The sequence below is a fragment of the Phycomyces blakesleeanus genome (genome assembly GCF_001638985.1).
Source record: "Phycomyces blakesleeanus NRRL 1555(-) unplaced genomic scaffold PHYBLscaffold_10, whole genome shotgun sequence".
NCBI classification, from domain to species: domain Eukaryota; kingdom Fungi; phylum Mucoromycota; class Mucoromycetes; order Mucorales; family Phycomycetaceae; genus Phycomyces; species Phycomyces blakesleeanus.
The window spans coordinates 365,553-383,161 of record NW_017265143.1 but is presented as its reverse complement, the minus strand read 5'-3'; the positions used below and the strand labels follow the sequence as shown (position 1 = coordinate 383,161).

At 37.4% G+C, this 17,609-nt stretch overlaps 4 protein-coding genes across 4 annotated transcripts; 3 read left to right on the top strand and 1 right to left on the bottom strand.

The window, feature by feature from the left end:
- Nucleotides 1-4,345: 4,345 nt before the first annotated feature.
- On the top strand, nt 4,346-6,238 carry PHYBLDRAFT_71803 (hypothetical protein; the record flags this gene model as incomplete). The annotated part of the gene is made up of 1 exon (XM_018442541.1): nt 4,346-6,238. The coding sequence occupies one exon, from the start codon at nt 4,346-4,348 to the stop codon at nt 6,236-6,238; it is 1,893 nt and encodes a 630-aa protein (XP_018291727.1).
- A 760-nt stretch (nt 6,239-6,998) lies between these two features.
- PHYBLDRAFT_168122 (hypothetical protein) lies at nt 6,999-7,427 on the bottom strand (the record flags this gene model as incomplete). The annotated part of the gene is made up of 1 exon (XM_018435804.1): nt 6,999-7,427. The coding sequence occupies one exon, from the start codon at nt 7,425-7,427 to the stop codon at nt 6,999-7,001; it is 429 nt and encodes a 142-aa protein (XP_018291726.1).
- Nucleotides 7,428-7,723: 296 nt separating this feature from the next.
- PHYBLDRAFT_168121 (hypothetical protein) lies at nt 7,724-10,200 on the top strand (the record flags this gene model as incomplete). Its single annotated transcript, XM_018435803.1, has 7 exons — nt 7,724-7,859; nt 8,320-8,379; nt 8,426-8,584; nt 8,790-8,896; nt 8,954-9,229; nt 9,561-9,669; nt 9,887-10,200. 7 exons carry the CDS (start codon nt 7,724-7,726, stop codon nt 10,198-10,200), a joined length of 1,161 nt encoding a protein of 386 aa, XP_018291725.1.
- Nucleotides 10,201-15,212: 5,012 nt separating this feature from the next.
- PHYBLDRAFT_168120 (hypothetical protein) lies at nt 15,213-16,674 on the top strand (the record flags this gene model as incomplete). Its single annotated transcript, XM_018435802.1, has 4 exons — nt 15,213-15,245; nt 15,654-15,869; nt 16,439-16,472; nt 16,589-16,674. The coding sequence occupies 4 exons, from the start codon at nt 15,213-15,215 to the stop codon at nt 16,672-16,674; spliced, it is 369 nt and encodes a 122-aa protein (XP_018291724.1).
- Between the last annotated feature and the right edge of the window lie 935 nt (nt 16,675-17,609).

The window sequence follows — 17,609 nt, the reverse complement described above, 5'->3', positions numbered from 1 at the left end:
TTTTTGTTGTTGGACGGACTGCTGTGTAAAGCGTATCAGCCAATCGTAACATAGTGATGTTATAGGAGATAGAGGAGCTAGCCTGCAATAAATTTCTACTGACTCTTTATTGCTAGCATGTATAAAATTTTCGATGACATGCGGTGACGCTTTCGTAGTCGAGTAAGCTGACCCTTGCTACTTTGTAGTAAATTTTCGTAGACAAGTTTGCACCACCCATTATTCACCGATGTGATTTGTGGGTGGGGAGAATACAACGGGTGTGATATATCTTACCACCATTTTCACACTTCATTTGTATCAAGTCGGGTTTACATCCTGAAGAAGACCGAGCCATGCAATGCAGGTACAATGAACCCGGTGCTATTATTCTTCTAAAAAATAAAATGTCTTTTGTGTGTGTGTTTAAAAGAGAGAAATGGGAGGGTAATATGTATTGAACACACAAGTAGTATTCCCATTGTATTCATGAATCAATTATTCTTATTGTTATCCTTTTAGCTTTTTCGTCTGCTTCCTGCTAATTAGTCCTATTTCTTTGATATAATGAGAGTAATATCAATATTTCCATCAATATGACTATATTGAGAGCTGCTTGTATCACACATCATATCATTAGATATATTGATCGTGCAGATATTAGTCTATTGGATCAAACTCGTATCACTTGGGTCTGTATAAAATAAATGGATCAAAAAGAACTTGTGTGTGGCAGCTAGAGACAAATAATATCTAATATTCCCAGAGATATTACAAAGCTGTCCTGCGCATAGATGATCAAGTCAGTACCTCAATATATATATATATATACATTGATTGCAGAGACCATATAATAGCTTTTTCTTCTTCTTCTGAAAAAGAGATCCACGGAAGAGTCTCTTGGTCATTCGAGTTAAACGCGTTAACGCTTTTATAATATAAACTTGGGACGATAAAATAGTACAGTCCAAAACGTTATACTCCAACAGTATTACATTAAATGCATTTCATTAACTGGGTCTATGTGCAAAGAATAAAGTATAAATAGTCAATCCAGATAGCTGATACTTATAGAGAACAGCAAAGATCTATCTCAACTATCGCCATATAGCTACATTGACACCCACACACATATTACATTAAACTTTCATGGATTTATTTTTTTGCCAATATTTAAATACATATAAGACATAAATTATTGCTTTCTTGAACCTTTTTTACAGTATCGAAAAGAAATGTTTCGCCCATTTTAACATCCACCATGAATGGTAAAGAAGATATCACAGCTTCAAATTCATTTATAAAGATGCACAGTACCTATTGAAATATAATACTTGGAAGAATAAAAAGTGAAAGACATATATATATTAATAATGTAAAAAAAAAAGATACAGCTTTAATAGCTAATTTGTTTAAATTTCTTTTCTTAAGACCAATTGATTTGGCATATTCAAGCAGCATCTTCTACAAGTTTTTGCTGATATTTTGTTCCACTCTTCCAACAAAGCAGCCTTCAGCTCATTCAGAGAATTTGGTCTAGGGCGTCTTGCTCTAATTCTGTTATCAATGATTCCCCGTATATTCTCGATGGGGCTAAGGCCAGGGCTGTTGAGTGGCCATTCCAAAACATCAATACCATGTTCTTTTTGAACTTTCCTGCAACTTTCGATTCATGAGCTCTGGCATTATCTTCCTGGAAGGTGTAGCCACCGCTGCTATGTACAGGAAGAGCATGCAAAAATGAAAGAAAATGATCTCAAAGAACTTCTACATATCTTGGACCATCCATGTTTTCATCTACAAAAACAAGTGGACGAAGTCGTCCTGACCAGATACACTCCCAGACCATAACCGATCCACCGTTTTCTTGCACCTTCGGAACAAAGTGATCCGTACCAAATCTCTCACCAGCTTGGCGCCAGAGCTTTCTGTTTGAACTCTTCTTATATAGTACAAATACCAACTCGTCACTCCCGATAACAGTTTCCCACCGTTTATTCCAGTCTTGCACGGTTTTGTACCAAGCTCGACGTTTGGCAATGTGTGCCTTGGTAAGAAAAGGCTTTGACACAGGTTTACGGCAAAAAAAGTCCATGTTGTGTAAAGCTTTAAGCATGGTAACCTTGCTGACATTCTTTCCCGTGTCAACACTAGCATCATCAGCAAGATCATCCAAAGTTGACCACCTGTCTTTTTTGATATTCGAGACAATACGTCTTTTATCTCTAGGTGTGAGAAGCTGTGGTCTTCCAGAAGTTTTTCTGTTATCAGTAGTTTTTCTTTCTTTATATCTCTTTAAAAAAATATCGAACTGTTGATTTGGGTACATCCAGCTTGACTGAAATTCTGGCAGCATTATTTCCATCAAGTTGAAGACCAAGGATTTTTGATCTCGTCAAATCTTAAGGGACGTTATAGGGCCCATGAGGGTTATTCTTTTGTGCGTTTGGCATTATGGTAGATTTGTTAATTACTTTTTTAAGATGTCGAGAAATATAAAATATAGGTTATAAAGCAGAGGTCCAAATAGCATGCTAGAATGTGAAACGTTTTTTTCTCAGACTGTATATATATATATATATATATTGAGGTACTGACTTGATCATCTATGCGCAGGACAGCTTTGTAATATCTCTGGGAATATTAGATATTATTTGTCTCTAGCTGCCACACACAAGTTCTTTTTGATCCATTTATTTTATACAGACCCAAGTGATACGAGTTTGATCCAATAGACTAATATCTGCACGATCAATATATCTAATGATATGATGTGTGATACAAGCAGCTCTCAATATAGTCATATTGATGGAAATATTGATATTACTCTCATTATATCAAAGAAATAGGACTAATTAGCAGGAAGCAGACGAAAAAGCTAAAAGGATAACAATAAGAATAATTGATTCATGAATACAATGGGAATACTACTTGTGTGTTCAATACATATTACCCTCCCATTTCTCTCTTTTAAACACACACACAAAAGACATTTTATTTTTTAGAAGAATAATAGCACCGGGTTCATTGTACCTGCATTGCATGGCTCGGTCTTCTTCAGGATGTAAACCCGACTTGATACAAATGAAGTGTGAAAATGGTGGTAAGATATATCACACCCGTTGTATTCTCCCCACCCACAAATCACATCGGTGAATAATGGGTGGTGCAAACTTGTCTACGAAAATTTACTACAAAGTAGCAAGGGTCAGCTTACTCGACTACGAAAGCGTCACCGCATGTCATCGAAAATTTTATACATGCTAGCAATAAAGAGTCAGTAGAATTTATTGCAGGCTAGCTCCTCTATCTCCTATAACATCACTATGTTACGATTGGCTGATACGCTTTACACAGCAGTCCGTCCAACAACAAAAAAATTGCCTGGGCCTAATATTAAACTGTAGTACTACGGTTGGGGTTTATAAGTGGTCTGGCATTTTGTTAACAAGAAAATAATCTCATGAGCTGCTAATATTTATATGTGGATTGAAGATAACAAAGAAGAGGGAAAGCATCCGATAGTCAATATGATTTTTTACTACTTTGGTACATGTTTTCTCTTTCTATTGGTTATAATTTATATTAACCTGTAATCGTGTAACTGTTATACAACGGAAGGGACAGCCAATAAGAAACAGTCATTAGATAACAAAAACCAACTTTCTTGTAAAGTAAATCAAAAGAGAATGAAGCAAAGTAAAGAAGTAAAGAAGTAAAGAAGTAAAGAAAGACTTGACTTTGATCAGTTGTAGTAACAACTCTAAAGACAGAGTACAAGCTTCAATAACGGCAATTTTCAGGTTACTCTAAGCTGGTCTGTGCACTTCTTGTTCCAGCAGAAGAAAATTTTCATTTTATTTTTTCGGGGGTTTAATCAACACAATATAAATAAAATAAAGTAAAATAGAATAGAATAAAATAGAATAAAATAACATATTCAAGACGAGCGTATTAAACATATAATGAAGCCCTTTTACAACAGTAAAGTACAGACCTCTTGGTACTTGGACTTGGTGTTGATACAAATGTACAAGAGCTTACCACAGTGTAGAAGCGTTAAATATACATGAACCGGTTGGTTGTTCTTTTTGTGTGGGTGGTAATCCTCAGAGGGCGTGCGGTACCTGTATTAACGATCATGTGAAAATATACAGGTTGCTTGGTAGTTGTTTGGGGGGAGACAATTCTTATCTACCAATACCTATGTGTGTCAAATTGATAAAGGCGTATAGACAGATATATTGGTAGCTTAGAGTGTGATGTCAGCGCGACTACCATAAAAAAAAACATATATATACCTCAGTTATTCCCACCTCCCCTGTTTTTCTTTCCTTCGCACTTTGTTTATCCATCATTACTCTCAATGAATTCCAAAGTTTATAACGCTCTCTGCGCAGCCTTCGCGCTCGCATACCTACTTGTCCCAGCTCTCATATTCATCCCTGTGATGCTATGGGAAGCTTCTCCTTTGCCCTCTGCTTTTTGCATGGCCAAACCTGCAAGACGAAGACGCCCCTCCATGGCGGGAGTGGGTGCAACCCCATTTGTTGACGCGAGATTAGATGGCGAGAATCAAGTCGAAGCTCACAAAAATGTGATGCCTCAGACAATCCTTGGCATTTTGTCAAACTGGTTAGGCTCTTTGTGGTCTGCTGGTTCACGAACAACGGGAGAACCCTCAGGTAGCTTGTTGAGTGAGCGCCACGGAGGTATCCCAGGGCATATGTCCGTCGATGATTCCTCTTCGGAGGCGGAAGACGTTGTTTCTGTAGGAAAGTCGAGCGTGTTCGTTGGAGCAGGGCTTCGGGAATATGTCCCTCACCTCCTTCCTTTGCACAAGTTGGGATGTGGCATCGCTACAATGGTGTCCCCAGTTAATGACGTAGCTGGTACCTGTGGGGAAACCCATGCAGACCTCGGCGAGGGTGTGTCGAGTGAGCTTGTAGACGTATGCGATGAAGCTGAGATCAGCGTACGACTCAGATTCATCTGTGACAGATTTTTCTCAGAGGGTTTTGCACATCCAAGACTCTCTGCAAGATTTCTTGACGCGTTGTTGGAAGAGGAGCTCAACGACTCCGAAAACAAAGCCCATCGCGACTCATTGACTGAAGTCGCTGAACCAGAGTGCGGCTTGGTTCCCAAGTCAGCTGAAGAGACTCTTGTCTTAGAACAAGAGTCCGTTCAGACCCCATCGGGTTTGGATAATGCTGGCTTAAAGGATCCAAAGCCAAAGTCTGGTACAGTGGAGGGTCTCAATGAGGCGTTCGCTTTATCTTCTTGGCAGTCAGTGAATGGTTTCTTTGGTGAATGTCTCTCCACAGGACTTCCCACACCAATGGAGATTGACGACGACCTGGCTTGGAGTGAAGTCGTGGAAGTTGAAAACTCCATGGAGATTGATGATGATGTTGTCGAGGTGGCGGTGCCCGATGCTGTTTGTGGCGAAAAGCTCGTGGCCCACACCTGCAATCCGATGGATGAAGATTTGCAGTACGTCTCCCAGTCTGTAAAGAAGGATTGCGATACGAACAAGATCCCAGCCTGTGTCCCGCAACAGGTTGTAGACGACAAGGTGGAGCACGACGTGATGCGATTGGATGCGCCTATCGCTGTTACTGCGCTGAAGCCTCAGAGTCGCGGTACCAAAAAGTCAGGTGAACAGAAAAAGGGCGGAGAGTCACTTCCTGCGTCTGTGTCTGGTCTGCTCGCCGACGGGGCAAAGAAGGTTGGAGAGTGCACTCCTGCGGTCTTAGGACCAAAGGACCATTCAAAGACAGCCAAGCCTGTCAGTCAAAGTGGAAAGAAGGCCAAGGAACCCAAGGTTGCGGCAAAGACCGAGTTGGCCTCTGGCTCTCGCGAGCAGCAACCAGAGGAGACCAAGGCTGCGCCCAAGGTCTCTATGCCTGGAATTCTAAGAGCGCTGGCTTCCCGCGCTGCCAAGGAACAGGTAAAGGATTCCAAGGGCAAGGCCAAGGAATCCAAGGTTGCAACAAAGACCGAGTTGACCTCTGGCTCTCGTGAGAAGCAGCCAGATAATTCCAAAGCCGAGACCAAGGCTCCAATGGCTGTGACATTGAAAGCGCTGGCTTCCGGCGCTTATATGGAGCAGCCAAAGGACCCCAAGGTCGAGTCTTCCACTAGCGTCGGGAGACCTAAACGTTCTCTTGTCAAGGGCAAGAAATCGGCGAAGTCATTCGATGCGCCAACAAACAACGGTTTGTCGGCCGCCGAATTCCAGGCAAAGGGTTTCTAAGATGCCAAAGATTCGGTGCCAGTGAAGCCTACTCCTCGTGCTACATCCAGTAGCAAGAAGAGAAAGCCTAATTGTGCTTAGCTTTTGGGTTCCATCGGTTGACTTTGGACATAATTGTGAACGAATGTTGGTTAAGAAACAAAAATTTGCTTTGGCTTGGTTCCTAAAGCCTGGTGCTGCATCCAGCAGTAAAAAGGTGGTGGAAACAAGAATATGGCTTCCAGGAAATCCCCAGACAGATAACTCAAGAATGACAATGGCTGTAGTCACCCCCTTTGACTCGTAAGCTTTTCTGCGTTGGTGCCGCTGACTCAGGGAAGGGTTGGGTAGGCAAAGAGGAACAAGCAAAGTACGCCACAGCGTAATTCAAGTCATGAACCGGCTCAAAAGTCTGCACATTAAGATGCGATTTGTACGCTTCACCAAGCGGACATCTTGTCGGTCGGTTGGCCCTGGAGCCAAGCCGATGCGGTCGGAACCAAAGGTCGATCCTGAAGCTTCTGGTAAGTTTTATGGTGACACTGGAATTCCCAGACCTTTCACAGTACTTTTCCTTGGAACTATCTGCGTGGTGATTCACGTTGGGTCTTTTGGTTAAGCTGTAAGGGTAGCCTCTTTTACGTTCGGTTCCTACTGCTTTCAGATTCAAAGGACTGGATTATCGTTTCCCTCTGGGATCGACACCATGCTCCGCCTGTTAGCTTGGTTCTGAGTCTTGGCTTGGCATAGACAGTATAAAGAGAAGGTAGATTGTGGAGGTCTACATATGAGTGTAACCTGTGGTGGTACTAGACTGGTTTTCAATCCTGTTTGCCTCTGGTATTTGCTGTTTGTATACATTCGAGGGTGGTGCTTGCACTACTGTAGGGTTGGCTTGAACCTTTTGTTCGTAGGGTTCTTGTTGACTTCCTCTCAGGTCTGAGGCCGAGATCTGTGAGTGGTGGTTTCTGTACGAGTAGGGCTTCCGGAGTCCTTGATTCTGGGTTGTTTTTGGGCCACGGTGGTCCTGTTGGCTGGTCTGGTCTGGTTGACTAGATTTCTGGTATCGTTCTGGTATCGTTCTGATCTCATTCTGGAAATCGCGGTTGTCTGGGTCTCTGGCCTGTTCTGTACCTGGGTTCAAGGCCTTTGTAGCTTGAGTTTTGTGCTTAAGCCAGGGAGAATGAATACTGTGGGGCACGGTATTCATTATGTAGTCATGTCTGACCGAATGGGTTTTGCTTCCTTGCCGGACTCTTTCTTGAAGTCCTTGGAAGGCTATCTTCAGTCTCCCCCTTTTTTTTTCTGGTGAGTTTTCGAAGATTCACTGGTAGGCTCGGGCAAGTCTTTTTGGACTTTGAGTTTGCTACACCATAGATTGTGGAAAATCTATTGCTGGGGGGTAGACAATCCCAAGAGGTTTCGGGAAAACGAGCCAAAAACACCTAGTTTCTACGCAATATTGGCGAGGTTTTCCCTCACAGACATGACGGTATATCAGTCATTATGATTGCTACCAGTCCTTGTGTCCGGACTCAAACGATGCGTACACATGCATGTCCAGACATCCGCAGCTATTTTGAGATGGCAAAACCAAAGTTCATCTGCACAAAAGGATATGCTTCAATGACTGATCAATTGGGTATCAGTGACTTTATCAGTTGAATCAACATAAACTGACTATACAAAAAAAAAGTCACTGAAGAGATAGCGTGGAATTCGCCGATGATTTCAAGCATCACGCAAAACCTGTGGTTAGAGTCCTAGCCACCCTCATTTGAGGAGGACTCTGATTAATATGGTCTGGTAAATGAACCAGACCAAGCAGGGTGAGCTAGAAATTGTCACAAAAAAAGCAGGTTACAGTTAGCAACTGGAAATGCGTATACTCAAGAAAACAAGACCCGAGTCGAAGGGCATTTACGCAAACTTTCAGCTGTGAAGGAGAAGCAAGGTTACTTTCGATGAACCTATCCAAACCAAGTCGAGACAACTGCATACAAGCCATGTATATATATATATACTTTTACGGAAAATTGGGTCCAATATCAAAGCAAATTTGAACATAAACATGAACATGAACATGAAAAAATGATATCAAGCATTCAAGTATCCAAGTATTCAAGAATATAAACCTTCAAGCACAACAAACCTAAGATCAAGTAAGCTGACCCAGAGTCTCGCCATCTCGCTGGGTTGGTCAAAAAGCACACGAAGAGTCTCGACTAGGATACGGTTACAACAAGAATAAATTCCTCATCATCATTCGAGACTATTGGCTCAGGACTGCAAAAAAGGTATTTGAGATGACCGGATTTATATTATGGGCCGAGAACACCAGCAAGGAACAAGTAGAGGCCGCCAGTAGTAAACAACAGAGCTCAAGGCGGAAAAAATGTGAGCCACAAAGCAAGCGATAAGGCAATTTTTCAAGGGTTGCTTCTGTCTCTAGACTTTTTCGTCAGAGACAATATCAACCATTGGTCCGTCCATCCAGAAGATAAGTACTATTTATACACAACATGTCTCGGTACTAATTATATGATATTTTGCTCTTCTTCTTCTTCTCAAGGTCGCCCTGTGACAGGGCTCACAATACTACAACCCTTTAGAGGATACCAGAGAGAGTTTGGGAGCGTTAGACTTTACCAAAAGGCAAAGCTGCTCGGTACGCTAGTCGTACCTTTTCTCCCCTCGAAATATTGTACATTGCATTGTATGCCTGTATATATTTAGGGTTCTTGGCGTGGTAAGCCAAGATCTGGTAGCTCCTCTGCCATTTGGTGGCCAAACCCTTTTGTGGTTGACCCCATCGCTGCAAGTTGGCACATTGTTTCTGCTGGAAGTTTGGTTGTTTACTGTTGGTGGTCTCGTATACCCCCTGCTGGTGGTCAAGGTCCATTCCGCCCGGTCATCGAAGAACATTTTGCAGTCCCGGGCCCGTCTCTTCAGATGATGTTACCTATTCCAAGCCAAGTTCCTTTCCTTACGAAACAAATTCTCTCAATTAAGGTATGTTATTTCAGTCATTCAAACCTGCCCTATATTTAAATATATTTCTCGTTTTCTCACTAATTTTCTTCTTTATCTTTTTAAGCCATATTCGGCCTTATCAACTCCAATAATGCGGCAAATTCAGAAGCCTGAATCCTGTGCAAGAATGACAGCAGCAAGAACCAAGTCAAGCAAGAAGAATACAAAAAGATACAAAAAAATACAAAAAAAGATACAAAAAAAAAATTCAAAAAAAAAGATGCAAAAAAAAGATGCAAAAAAGAAGCAAAAAAGAAGCAAAAAAAAATATATTCACAATTATCTCTCTATCTCAAGTGGAAACTCATAGACTAGCAGAATCCCTGAAATGGTCAAGCCACGGTTTGCTTTTATGTCCAAGTCCAATTCCGAGTCTTGTCCAAGTCAAAGTCCAAATGTCCAAAACTATCCAAGTGTTGGTATAGTACTAGTCCTAGCACACAGATATATACAAACAAGTAGAGAAGTACACAATTAGAGAAGTAGAAAAATACATACACACATACACACACACAAGCACACACAATTTCTATTCTTTATTTTTCTTTCTTATACACACACACACACAGACATACAAATAGTCATAGTCATATACATACACACATACATATACACATACATATATACATACAAAAGTAGAGGCGCATTTCTATTCAAGTCCAAAGTCTGGGTCGTACCTCCAAGTCTCAAAACCAAGTCGATTTCCAAGAAAGGGTCCAATGCAAAGTTCCAAAAGCAAGTTCCAAAAGAAAAATCAAAAACCAAAACCGAGGCCTATACTAAGTCCTGTAAAAAAAAACAGGCATATACTAAGTCCTCCTCTCCAAAAGGATCAAAAGAAATCCGAACCCGAGGCCTATACTAAGACCTGTGCAAAAAAAAGGCAGGCATATACTAAGTCCTTCTCTCCAAAAGGATTAAAAGAAATCCGAACTCGAGGCATATACTAAGTCCTCCACTCCAAAAGGATCAAAAGAAATCCGAAACTAAGGCATATACTAAGTCCTTATCTCAAACAAAAAGGATCAAATCCAAAAACCGAGGCGTAGACCAAAACCTATCAGAAATAATCAGGTACATATCAAGTCCTCCACTCAAACAAAAAAGGATCAAAAGAAATCCGAACCCGAGGCCTATATTAAGTCCTGTAAAAAAACAGGCATATACTAAGTCCTCCTCTAAAAAAACAAAAAAAAAAAAGATGAACAAACCGGAAGAACTCTGCATTGGAACCTGGACCTGGACTGAAGCAAGGCTGCGAACTGGAACAAGACTCTGGATTAGGACAAGGTATGAAATCCCCTTATATACATGCAAAGCAAATGAAGTCTTTGAACAAAAACAAAAGAAATGCTCAAAAAAAATGCTCAAAAAAAACAAAAAGAGCAAAAAGAGCAATACCAAAAACCCCTCCTCTTATTCTTTTCAATATCAAAACCTATTCTCTTATTACTATTCTGTGAAATTGACTGGACAAAAAAAATCAAAAAAAAAAATTCAAAATCAAAAAGTCCGAATTATCCCCTTTACTGTGTGCTGTGTTCGGACAAAAAAAAAGCAAAAAAAAAGCAAGAAAAAAAAAAGTTCAAATCATCCTTTTATTCTTTTCAATACCAAAACTATTCCATTATTACTATTCCGTGAAATTGACTGGACAAAGAAAAAGGCTCAAAAAATCAACTGGACAAAAAAAATCAACTGGACTTGACTGGAATCGACTGGACTGGACTGAAGTAGCATGAACTTGACCATCTTATACTATATTACATTTACTTTATATTTATTTTATAAAAATCTTTGAATAATAAAATTTCCCTCATATGTCTTTGATGTAGAATACACTATCTAAATAGCCATGGACCCAAATTGAGAATATTTGTTAAATATTTTGCTCCATATTAACACATCTACTGTGAAATCAGATGCTGTGTTTCACTAAACCTTCATAATACTGCATGTGTATCTTACATTATATCAATATTTCAATTGTTTTTTTATTATTTTAAGCTAATGATAATAATATAACCATCGTCCAGTGCTATATCATAATTTGCGTTCATGGCTATTTCGATACTGTATTTTTGGCCATTTGCTTTTACGGTTGCGTTCAAATTTATGTCATAAACGGTGATTTCGATACGAATATTCTGTATTTTCTGAAAATAAAAGCGCGGCTAGGAGAGCCAATACCATATCTGAAGTCGGGGTGGAGCCAACAGCAATTGTGTTAAGAACGACACACAATGCACTGTTACCTGGTAACATTTAGCTGCGAGATGGTGTGAGTTCCACTACGGCGGAGAAAATTGTAACATAACTACCATTTTTTACTTAATAAAAAATGGCAGTTATTTAAGGTGCTCTTCACGACCTTAGACCTTACAGCTTGGCGTTCCAACAGACCCATCGCCCAAGCCATTCCCAAAACAATTTTGAAGCTATATGTTACTCAAGATATCTTTGGAGTACTTGACCTCTAAAATGCCATCATAGTGTGTGCATTTTTTGTATTATTTCTTGTGCTCTTTATTTTGCAATATTTTTTATTAAAACAAAACAACAATGAGCTACAACTACCTTATTGACATTGTTCTTGGAGAAGGAGTCGAAGAATTTTTACAAGCATCGTATAATGCTTGCCCTTAGACCTTTTAATTGAAAAATAACTCGGAAGAGCAAACAGATTCATTTAAAAGTCAATGAAATAGAAGTAAAAGAAAATAACACATTAACATGACACACGGTGGGTTATTTATGTGGTGCAAATGTCCAACTCGGTGACAAGAAAATAAATATGGGTGGAAAGACAATTTTATTAAGGAACAAATAAAAAGAGCTATTTAACTACTTAGAATCATTTCTACAGCTACATCACTACTTCGAAGTTCACTGCGATGAGCGATACAAGAAACCACCGTGTCATCCTGAGGAAAAGATGACATCAAAATTGGACTTTTTGGTGTAAATATCCATATTTCTATCAATAAATGGTTTTTTAGAGTGAAAGAATAAAGTATTTTAATCAATATTGAAGCAATAAATGTCAAATAACGTTGAAGTGATAGATATAAATATGCTCTATTAGGTTACTTATACATTTAAAAGCGGTTTGCTTGATTACTTTGGAGCTGTAGCCGATTTTTTGGATTCCATTTGCTCATTTGGATCAAAATGATTTTTTTATTTTTATTTTTATTTCAGCAGCAAATTCAATAACCTTTACGATATATAATTGTAATGATAGTAGTAGTAATATGCTTTTTTGATTTTCTCATTACTATAACCATATCGAGCTTTGACTATAAAGATCTTGACAGTAATTTTCAAGATTATTTTTTTTTTAAAAAAAAACCAAGACACTTGGGATGAGCAGGTAGAAACGAGTTTATAAAATCAAATCAATCCTTGTTTGTCTGCACGGTTTTTTTATAAGTATTATATATAGCCATATACATATAAGTGTTATTATCATTATTTATTTGGCATACTTGTTTGGGCAAAAAGGCAAAAAATCTTTATCTTTTGAATGTCTCATTTTTACTTTATACACTTATTTTATTGGAGGTGTGCAAGAGCTCTTTAAACGAGCAAGTTGATAGAGGAGAGGGGAGTAGAGTAGAGTGGGCAGGTCATCTTCCTACCTAAGTCTTTTTGTAGTATATAGAATTTGTTATAGAAACATAATATCTTTGACAGCTCGCCCACAAGCTGATATTGGTCTTGAGTGAGCTAAAGATGTAGCCAAACTTCTTTTCTAATCAAAACATTGGAATATCATCCAAGTATTTTTCAAGCTATCTAAGCTTAAGATGGAATTGCGTAAAGTATACTCTTAAATGTGTAATCCACTTTGATTACTTTATGCACATATTATATCTCATCCTCTTTAAAGTCATATTAAACTCTCGGTCTTTATCGGTAGATAGTAACATTGTGTAGAAGTTGATACGAGTTACTTCTTACAAAGGTTATTTCAGAAAAATTTTAGCTAATCTATTTTTTGTATCGTATGATAATGGCACGCTTTTTTAATTACTTTTTGTTACCTTACATCTGTCCAGTCATGTAGCCTTTTAGTGACCTTTCCCATCGTCAAATCATGGGACAGCTTTGAAAGACAACCATCAAAATATTTTTCAAGATTTTTTATATCACACGTTGTGAGCTTATCTGGCAGTGTTCGTGGAGCCCTGTGCACATTTACAGGTCCTAAGGCTTTCCTATATGACTCCCTCATTGCATTTTACATACACTTTACACTTTATACTATTTGGTGTCTATGATTGTAGTAATAACTTTCTATATTCTTTATTTTCTGTTGACTTTAATATCTTGCTTGAATCTGCTTTACCCAATACACACCTATATCTACTTTATTTATGAATCGATCTGGTATATTAGTGAAAGAAGTCTCATTGTTATAATTGATAAGAATAAAACTTAAAATTAAAAACAAGAAATATAAAGGGGACGGCTTTTTATGCAAGACATAGAATTTTAACAAATTATATACTGCAGTTACTACATTGGTAGTGGATTAAAACAAGGGATAAAAAAGAGTTTTCTTTTATTCAACCCAAACGTTAAGCAAGTGTACTAGATTTTGCGCACAATCTTAGTAGAGAACATCCTAGACAAATATTCCAAGTAGTATACATATATATAGCACATATACCCCAAAGCACAAACCAAAGAGAGAGAAGCTTTTCAGGGCCTTTTTTTTTAAAAAAAAAAGATAATTGTCTCCGATTGCTAGAAGGAAAAGCTAAAGAAAGGTTGTTTGTATTAAACTTTCGACCTTTCCTCTTTATTCTTTTTTTTTTTAAAAAAAAGGCCTAATACCAAAGCGATCGGAACGAACACAGCCACGATCAAAACCACAACCACAACCACAACCATAAACTTAACTACAAAATAATGGGGTTTCAAGAATATTATAAGGAGATAACTGTTTGGAGTGATACATCTAAAGCTATAGCAACCAAAAGCAACACTACTGTGACACGCCCTTACCATCTCCCCAACAAAACAAAAACTTGATTAAGTACTAACAAGCTGCACAGAACCCGGGTTTGGCTCGGATGAGATATATAAGTAAAGGAATTGTGTATGTATGTATGTGTGTGTACTTTTTGGTTTGTCTGTTTTTGTAATTAACTATATATATATATATATATTATCTCTTTATCTTTGACTTTATCTTTATTTCCCTATCGTTTATAAGCTCAATAAAGGAGTCGAAATTTAGTCAATTGTTTGATTATCTCGGCGGCCCTCGATCTGTGACCAACACCTTGAACAATTTATGAATAAAGTGCATAATATGAAACAGATTTAGCATCCTGCAAGTCTTTTTTATATAATTTAAGCCATGTTTTTTTTTAAAAAAAAAGGGGGGCTATGATATATCACAACTACATACAAATATTCTTAAAAGTGTTTATGAGAATATCCAAGCCTTACGGGCATGTAGTAAGAATAAACAGAAGACACAAGGGCTTTTGCACATCCCAAAAGAAGCTAGTGCTATTCTTTCAATAACTTACATGGAGTTGGTATTCCAAGTCTGTCCCACACATTGAATTGAAAGCATCACATCAAATGACAAAGCCCATAGGCAACACTCACTGTAACAAAATGGTGTAATTATAGTATGATGCCACCCATACTGAATTTATGGAGAGGTAGATTTCATTAACAGACTGCATACCTGATATACCTTATGCATGCGCCTTGAATAACAATATATATAATTTATCGATTGAGATCGATAACCGGGTGAGATTAAAGAGGGAGTAAAAGTAAGCCTATAATGGCGTTGAAGTAACCAAAATGTTTGTGTATATAAAATATATAAACGAAGATTGTCTCCTCTCCCTTTTTGTATCAAGTATGCACACAAAATACATAATATCTGTAATCCCTGGCGTGATTAGATATTGAGAGGTACAATAACTTGCCTATGACTATTTCTAAAAAAGAAGTCAAAGTGAAGGTAAAATAGTGATTATTGTATAATTAAAAGTGATTTTTTCTATCAGCATGTTGCTTATCAATTGATACTTGGGGCTGCTCTTGTTTAATAGTACATGATAACATTCATTTAATGCTATGCTAATAACGGAGAGACCGAAGATAAAAAGGGATTTTCTTGGAGATATCTAGAGTCATACTTGTGAACTGATTTATATCCGGATATCTTCTTTTCTTCTTTTCAGTATTGAAAAACATATAATAAATTACTAATATATTGAAAGTACAACAATGATATATGTTTCTAGATTCCTAGATTCCTAGATTTCTAAATTTCCCAAATATCAACATGCTATCTATAGGCTATACTCTATATCTGTAAAAAGCTAGAGAAATTATATTCGTATATAGTAGTATAAACAATTTATAGAAAAAGAAAAAGATAGAGGGAAGGAGAGTCTATATTATAGGAGATTATGATAGTAATAGAAGACCTCAAAGCAATAAGAGTACTATTGAATACACTCTATATCAATTGTATTATAAAGCATGGTTTATTTCAAAATGCAATTGCGGTATATCCTCAAGTTCGATAGACTTGGCCATTGTTATATATATATATATATTGATATATTCGCTGGAGATGGTAAGAAGCGATATGAGTGGAATATTTGCTAATGATATTAATAAAGCAAGCATTTAATTATAGTGAAAGAAAATGAGTTATTTGAGAAGAACAAAAAAGGGCCATGTATATAATAAAGTGGCTCGTTTATCACTAATAAAGTCTTCTATATTTTTCACGGCAAAATATCGGAGCGTAGTATTTAAAAGAAAAGAAAGAAAATCCTGTGGGCAAAAATAAGAAAAAAGGCAATAAATCACCAAAGATCTTAAAAAGGTAAGCAAAAGAATAGATTAAGTAAATGGTTACTGAAGTGATGAAAATTGCCAAATCAACAATGATTTTTACTTTATAGGTAGATTTTGAGATTATTTTTTAAAAGGGCTGTCATGGATTGTCTTATGTATATCCTTTAATAGCTGTTCCTGGCTACAAGATCGTAATAACGACAGCCAGTCAGACAGCCAAGCCAACTGACAGACCGATAGATAGATAGACAAATAAATAGATATCAGAACCGAAAAATTGGAAAACCAGATATATATATATATATGTGTGTGTGTGTGTAAATGTAAATGTAAATGTAAAAGAACCATTTATATGCATATGGACATGCTTTAAATGGTAATTACTTCTCCTTTTGGATATCAAATACACTATTTGTACTAATGTTTCGCACATAAAAAAATAATAATACTAAATTTCAGACAAAAATAAAAATAAAATCCATATTTTTAAAGTGGACAAAGTGTGGGATAGTGCTAAATTGACCTGTAATTCGAAAGAAAAGAATAAAAAAGAAAACCTCTTCGAATACGAACAATAAACAGCCACTGGAACATTAAAGAGCTTTGAGTAAAGTACTCTATTATACATGCTTCAAGTTCTTGGATTTCATATTTGTTCTTAATGTAAGATTGATAATGACAAAGGCAAAAACAATAAAGGTATTTGAAATTTTCTACTAGTCATGTGCTTATTTTTTTGTTTTAATTTTTCTATGTTTGATAATTATTTTTATCAATGTCTGAATTTTTTTTCGTGTGCGAAACATTGGTACAAATGGTGCATGCAGTATATAGTTTGGATGTACTTGCTTATTTCTGTGCTTTTCGTGGTTGAGGATATTAGTTGGATAATAGAGAGATAAAGAAAAACGCATTTCATTTTTCAGTAGTTTGGTCCTAAAGAAGGAATCTATTTGCTCACATGTTTGAAAATAAATCAATCGTATTCATCGTTTACAGCTCATTTTAGACTGCATTGTGTTGGTTTTCTTATAGCAAATGATATAGAGTATGTTTAATATGGTAGCAGAAGTGTGTCCTTAAACGTTACGGCAATGAAAGGAAATTCTTAGTGTTGAATGAAATGCTTATCTACCAAACAAATTGACTTTTTCCACACCTTCGTCTTAACACGCTGTCCATATCATTTTGCATTTGTTTTTGTCCAAGAACTTCTTCTACAAAGCTGAAATATTTACTCTTAGTGATTTGTATAGGTGTAACTGAAATAGAACCTTGTCCAATGCGCTGTTTCTTGGATATTTTTTTTGTGGAATATATACAATGTTGTGCATACTTTGCGACACGTTGTTGGACAGGCGAGTAGGCAGAAGTATTGTTATTGACACCTTTTTGATTTTATTGAGTCATTATCGTATTGTAGAATAATTCAATATCCGTTTCCTAGACTACTCTGGTGTTCAGCTCATTTGTAATCTTTGTTGTAACTCTGGATTAGCATATTCTTCTAATG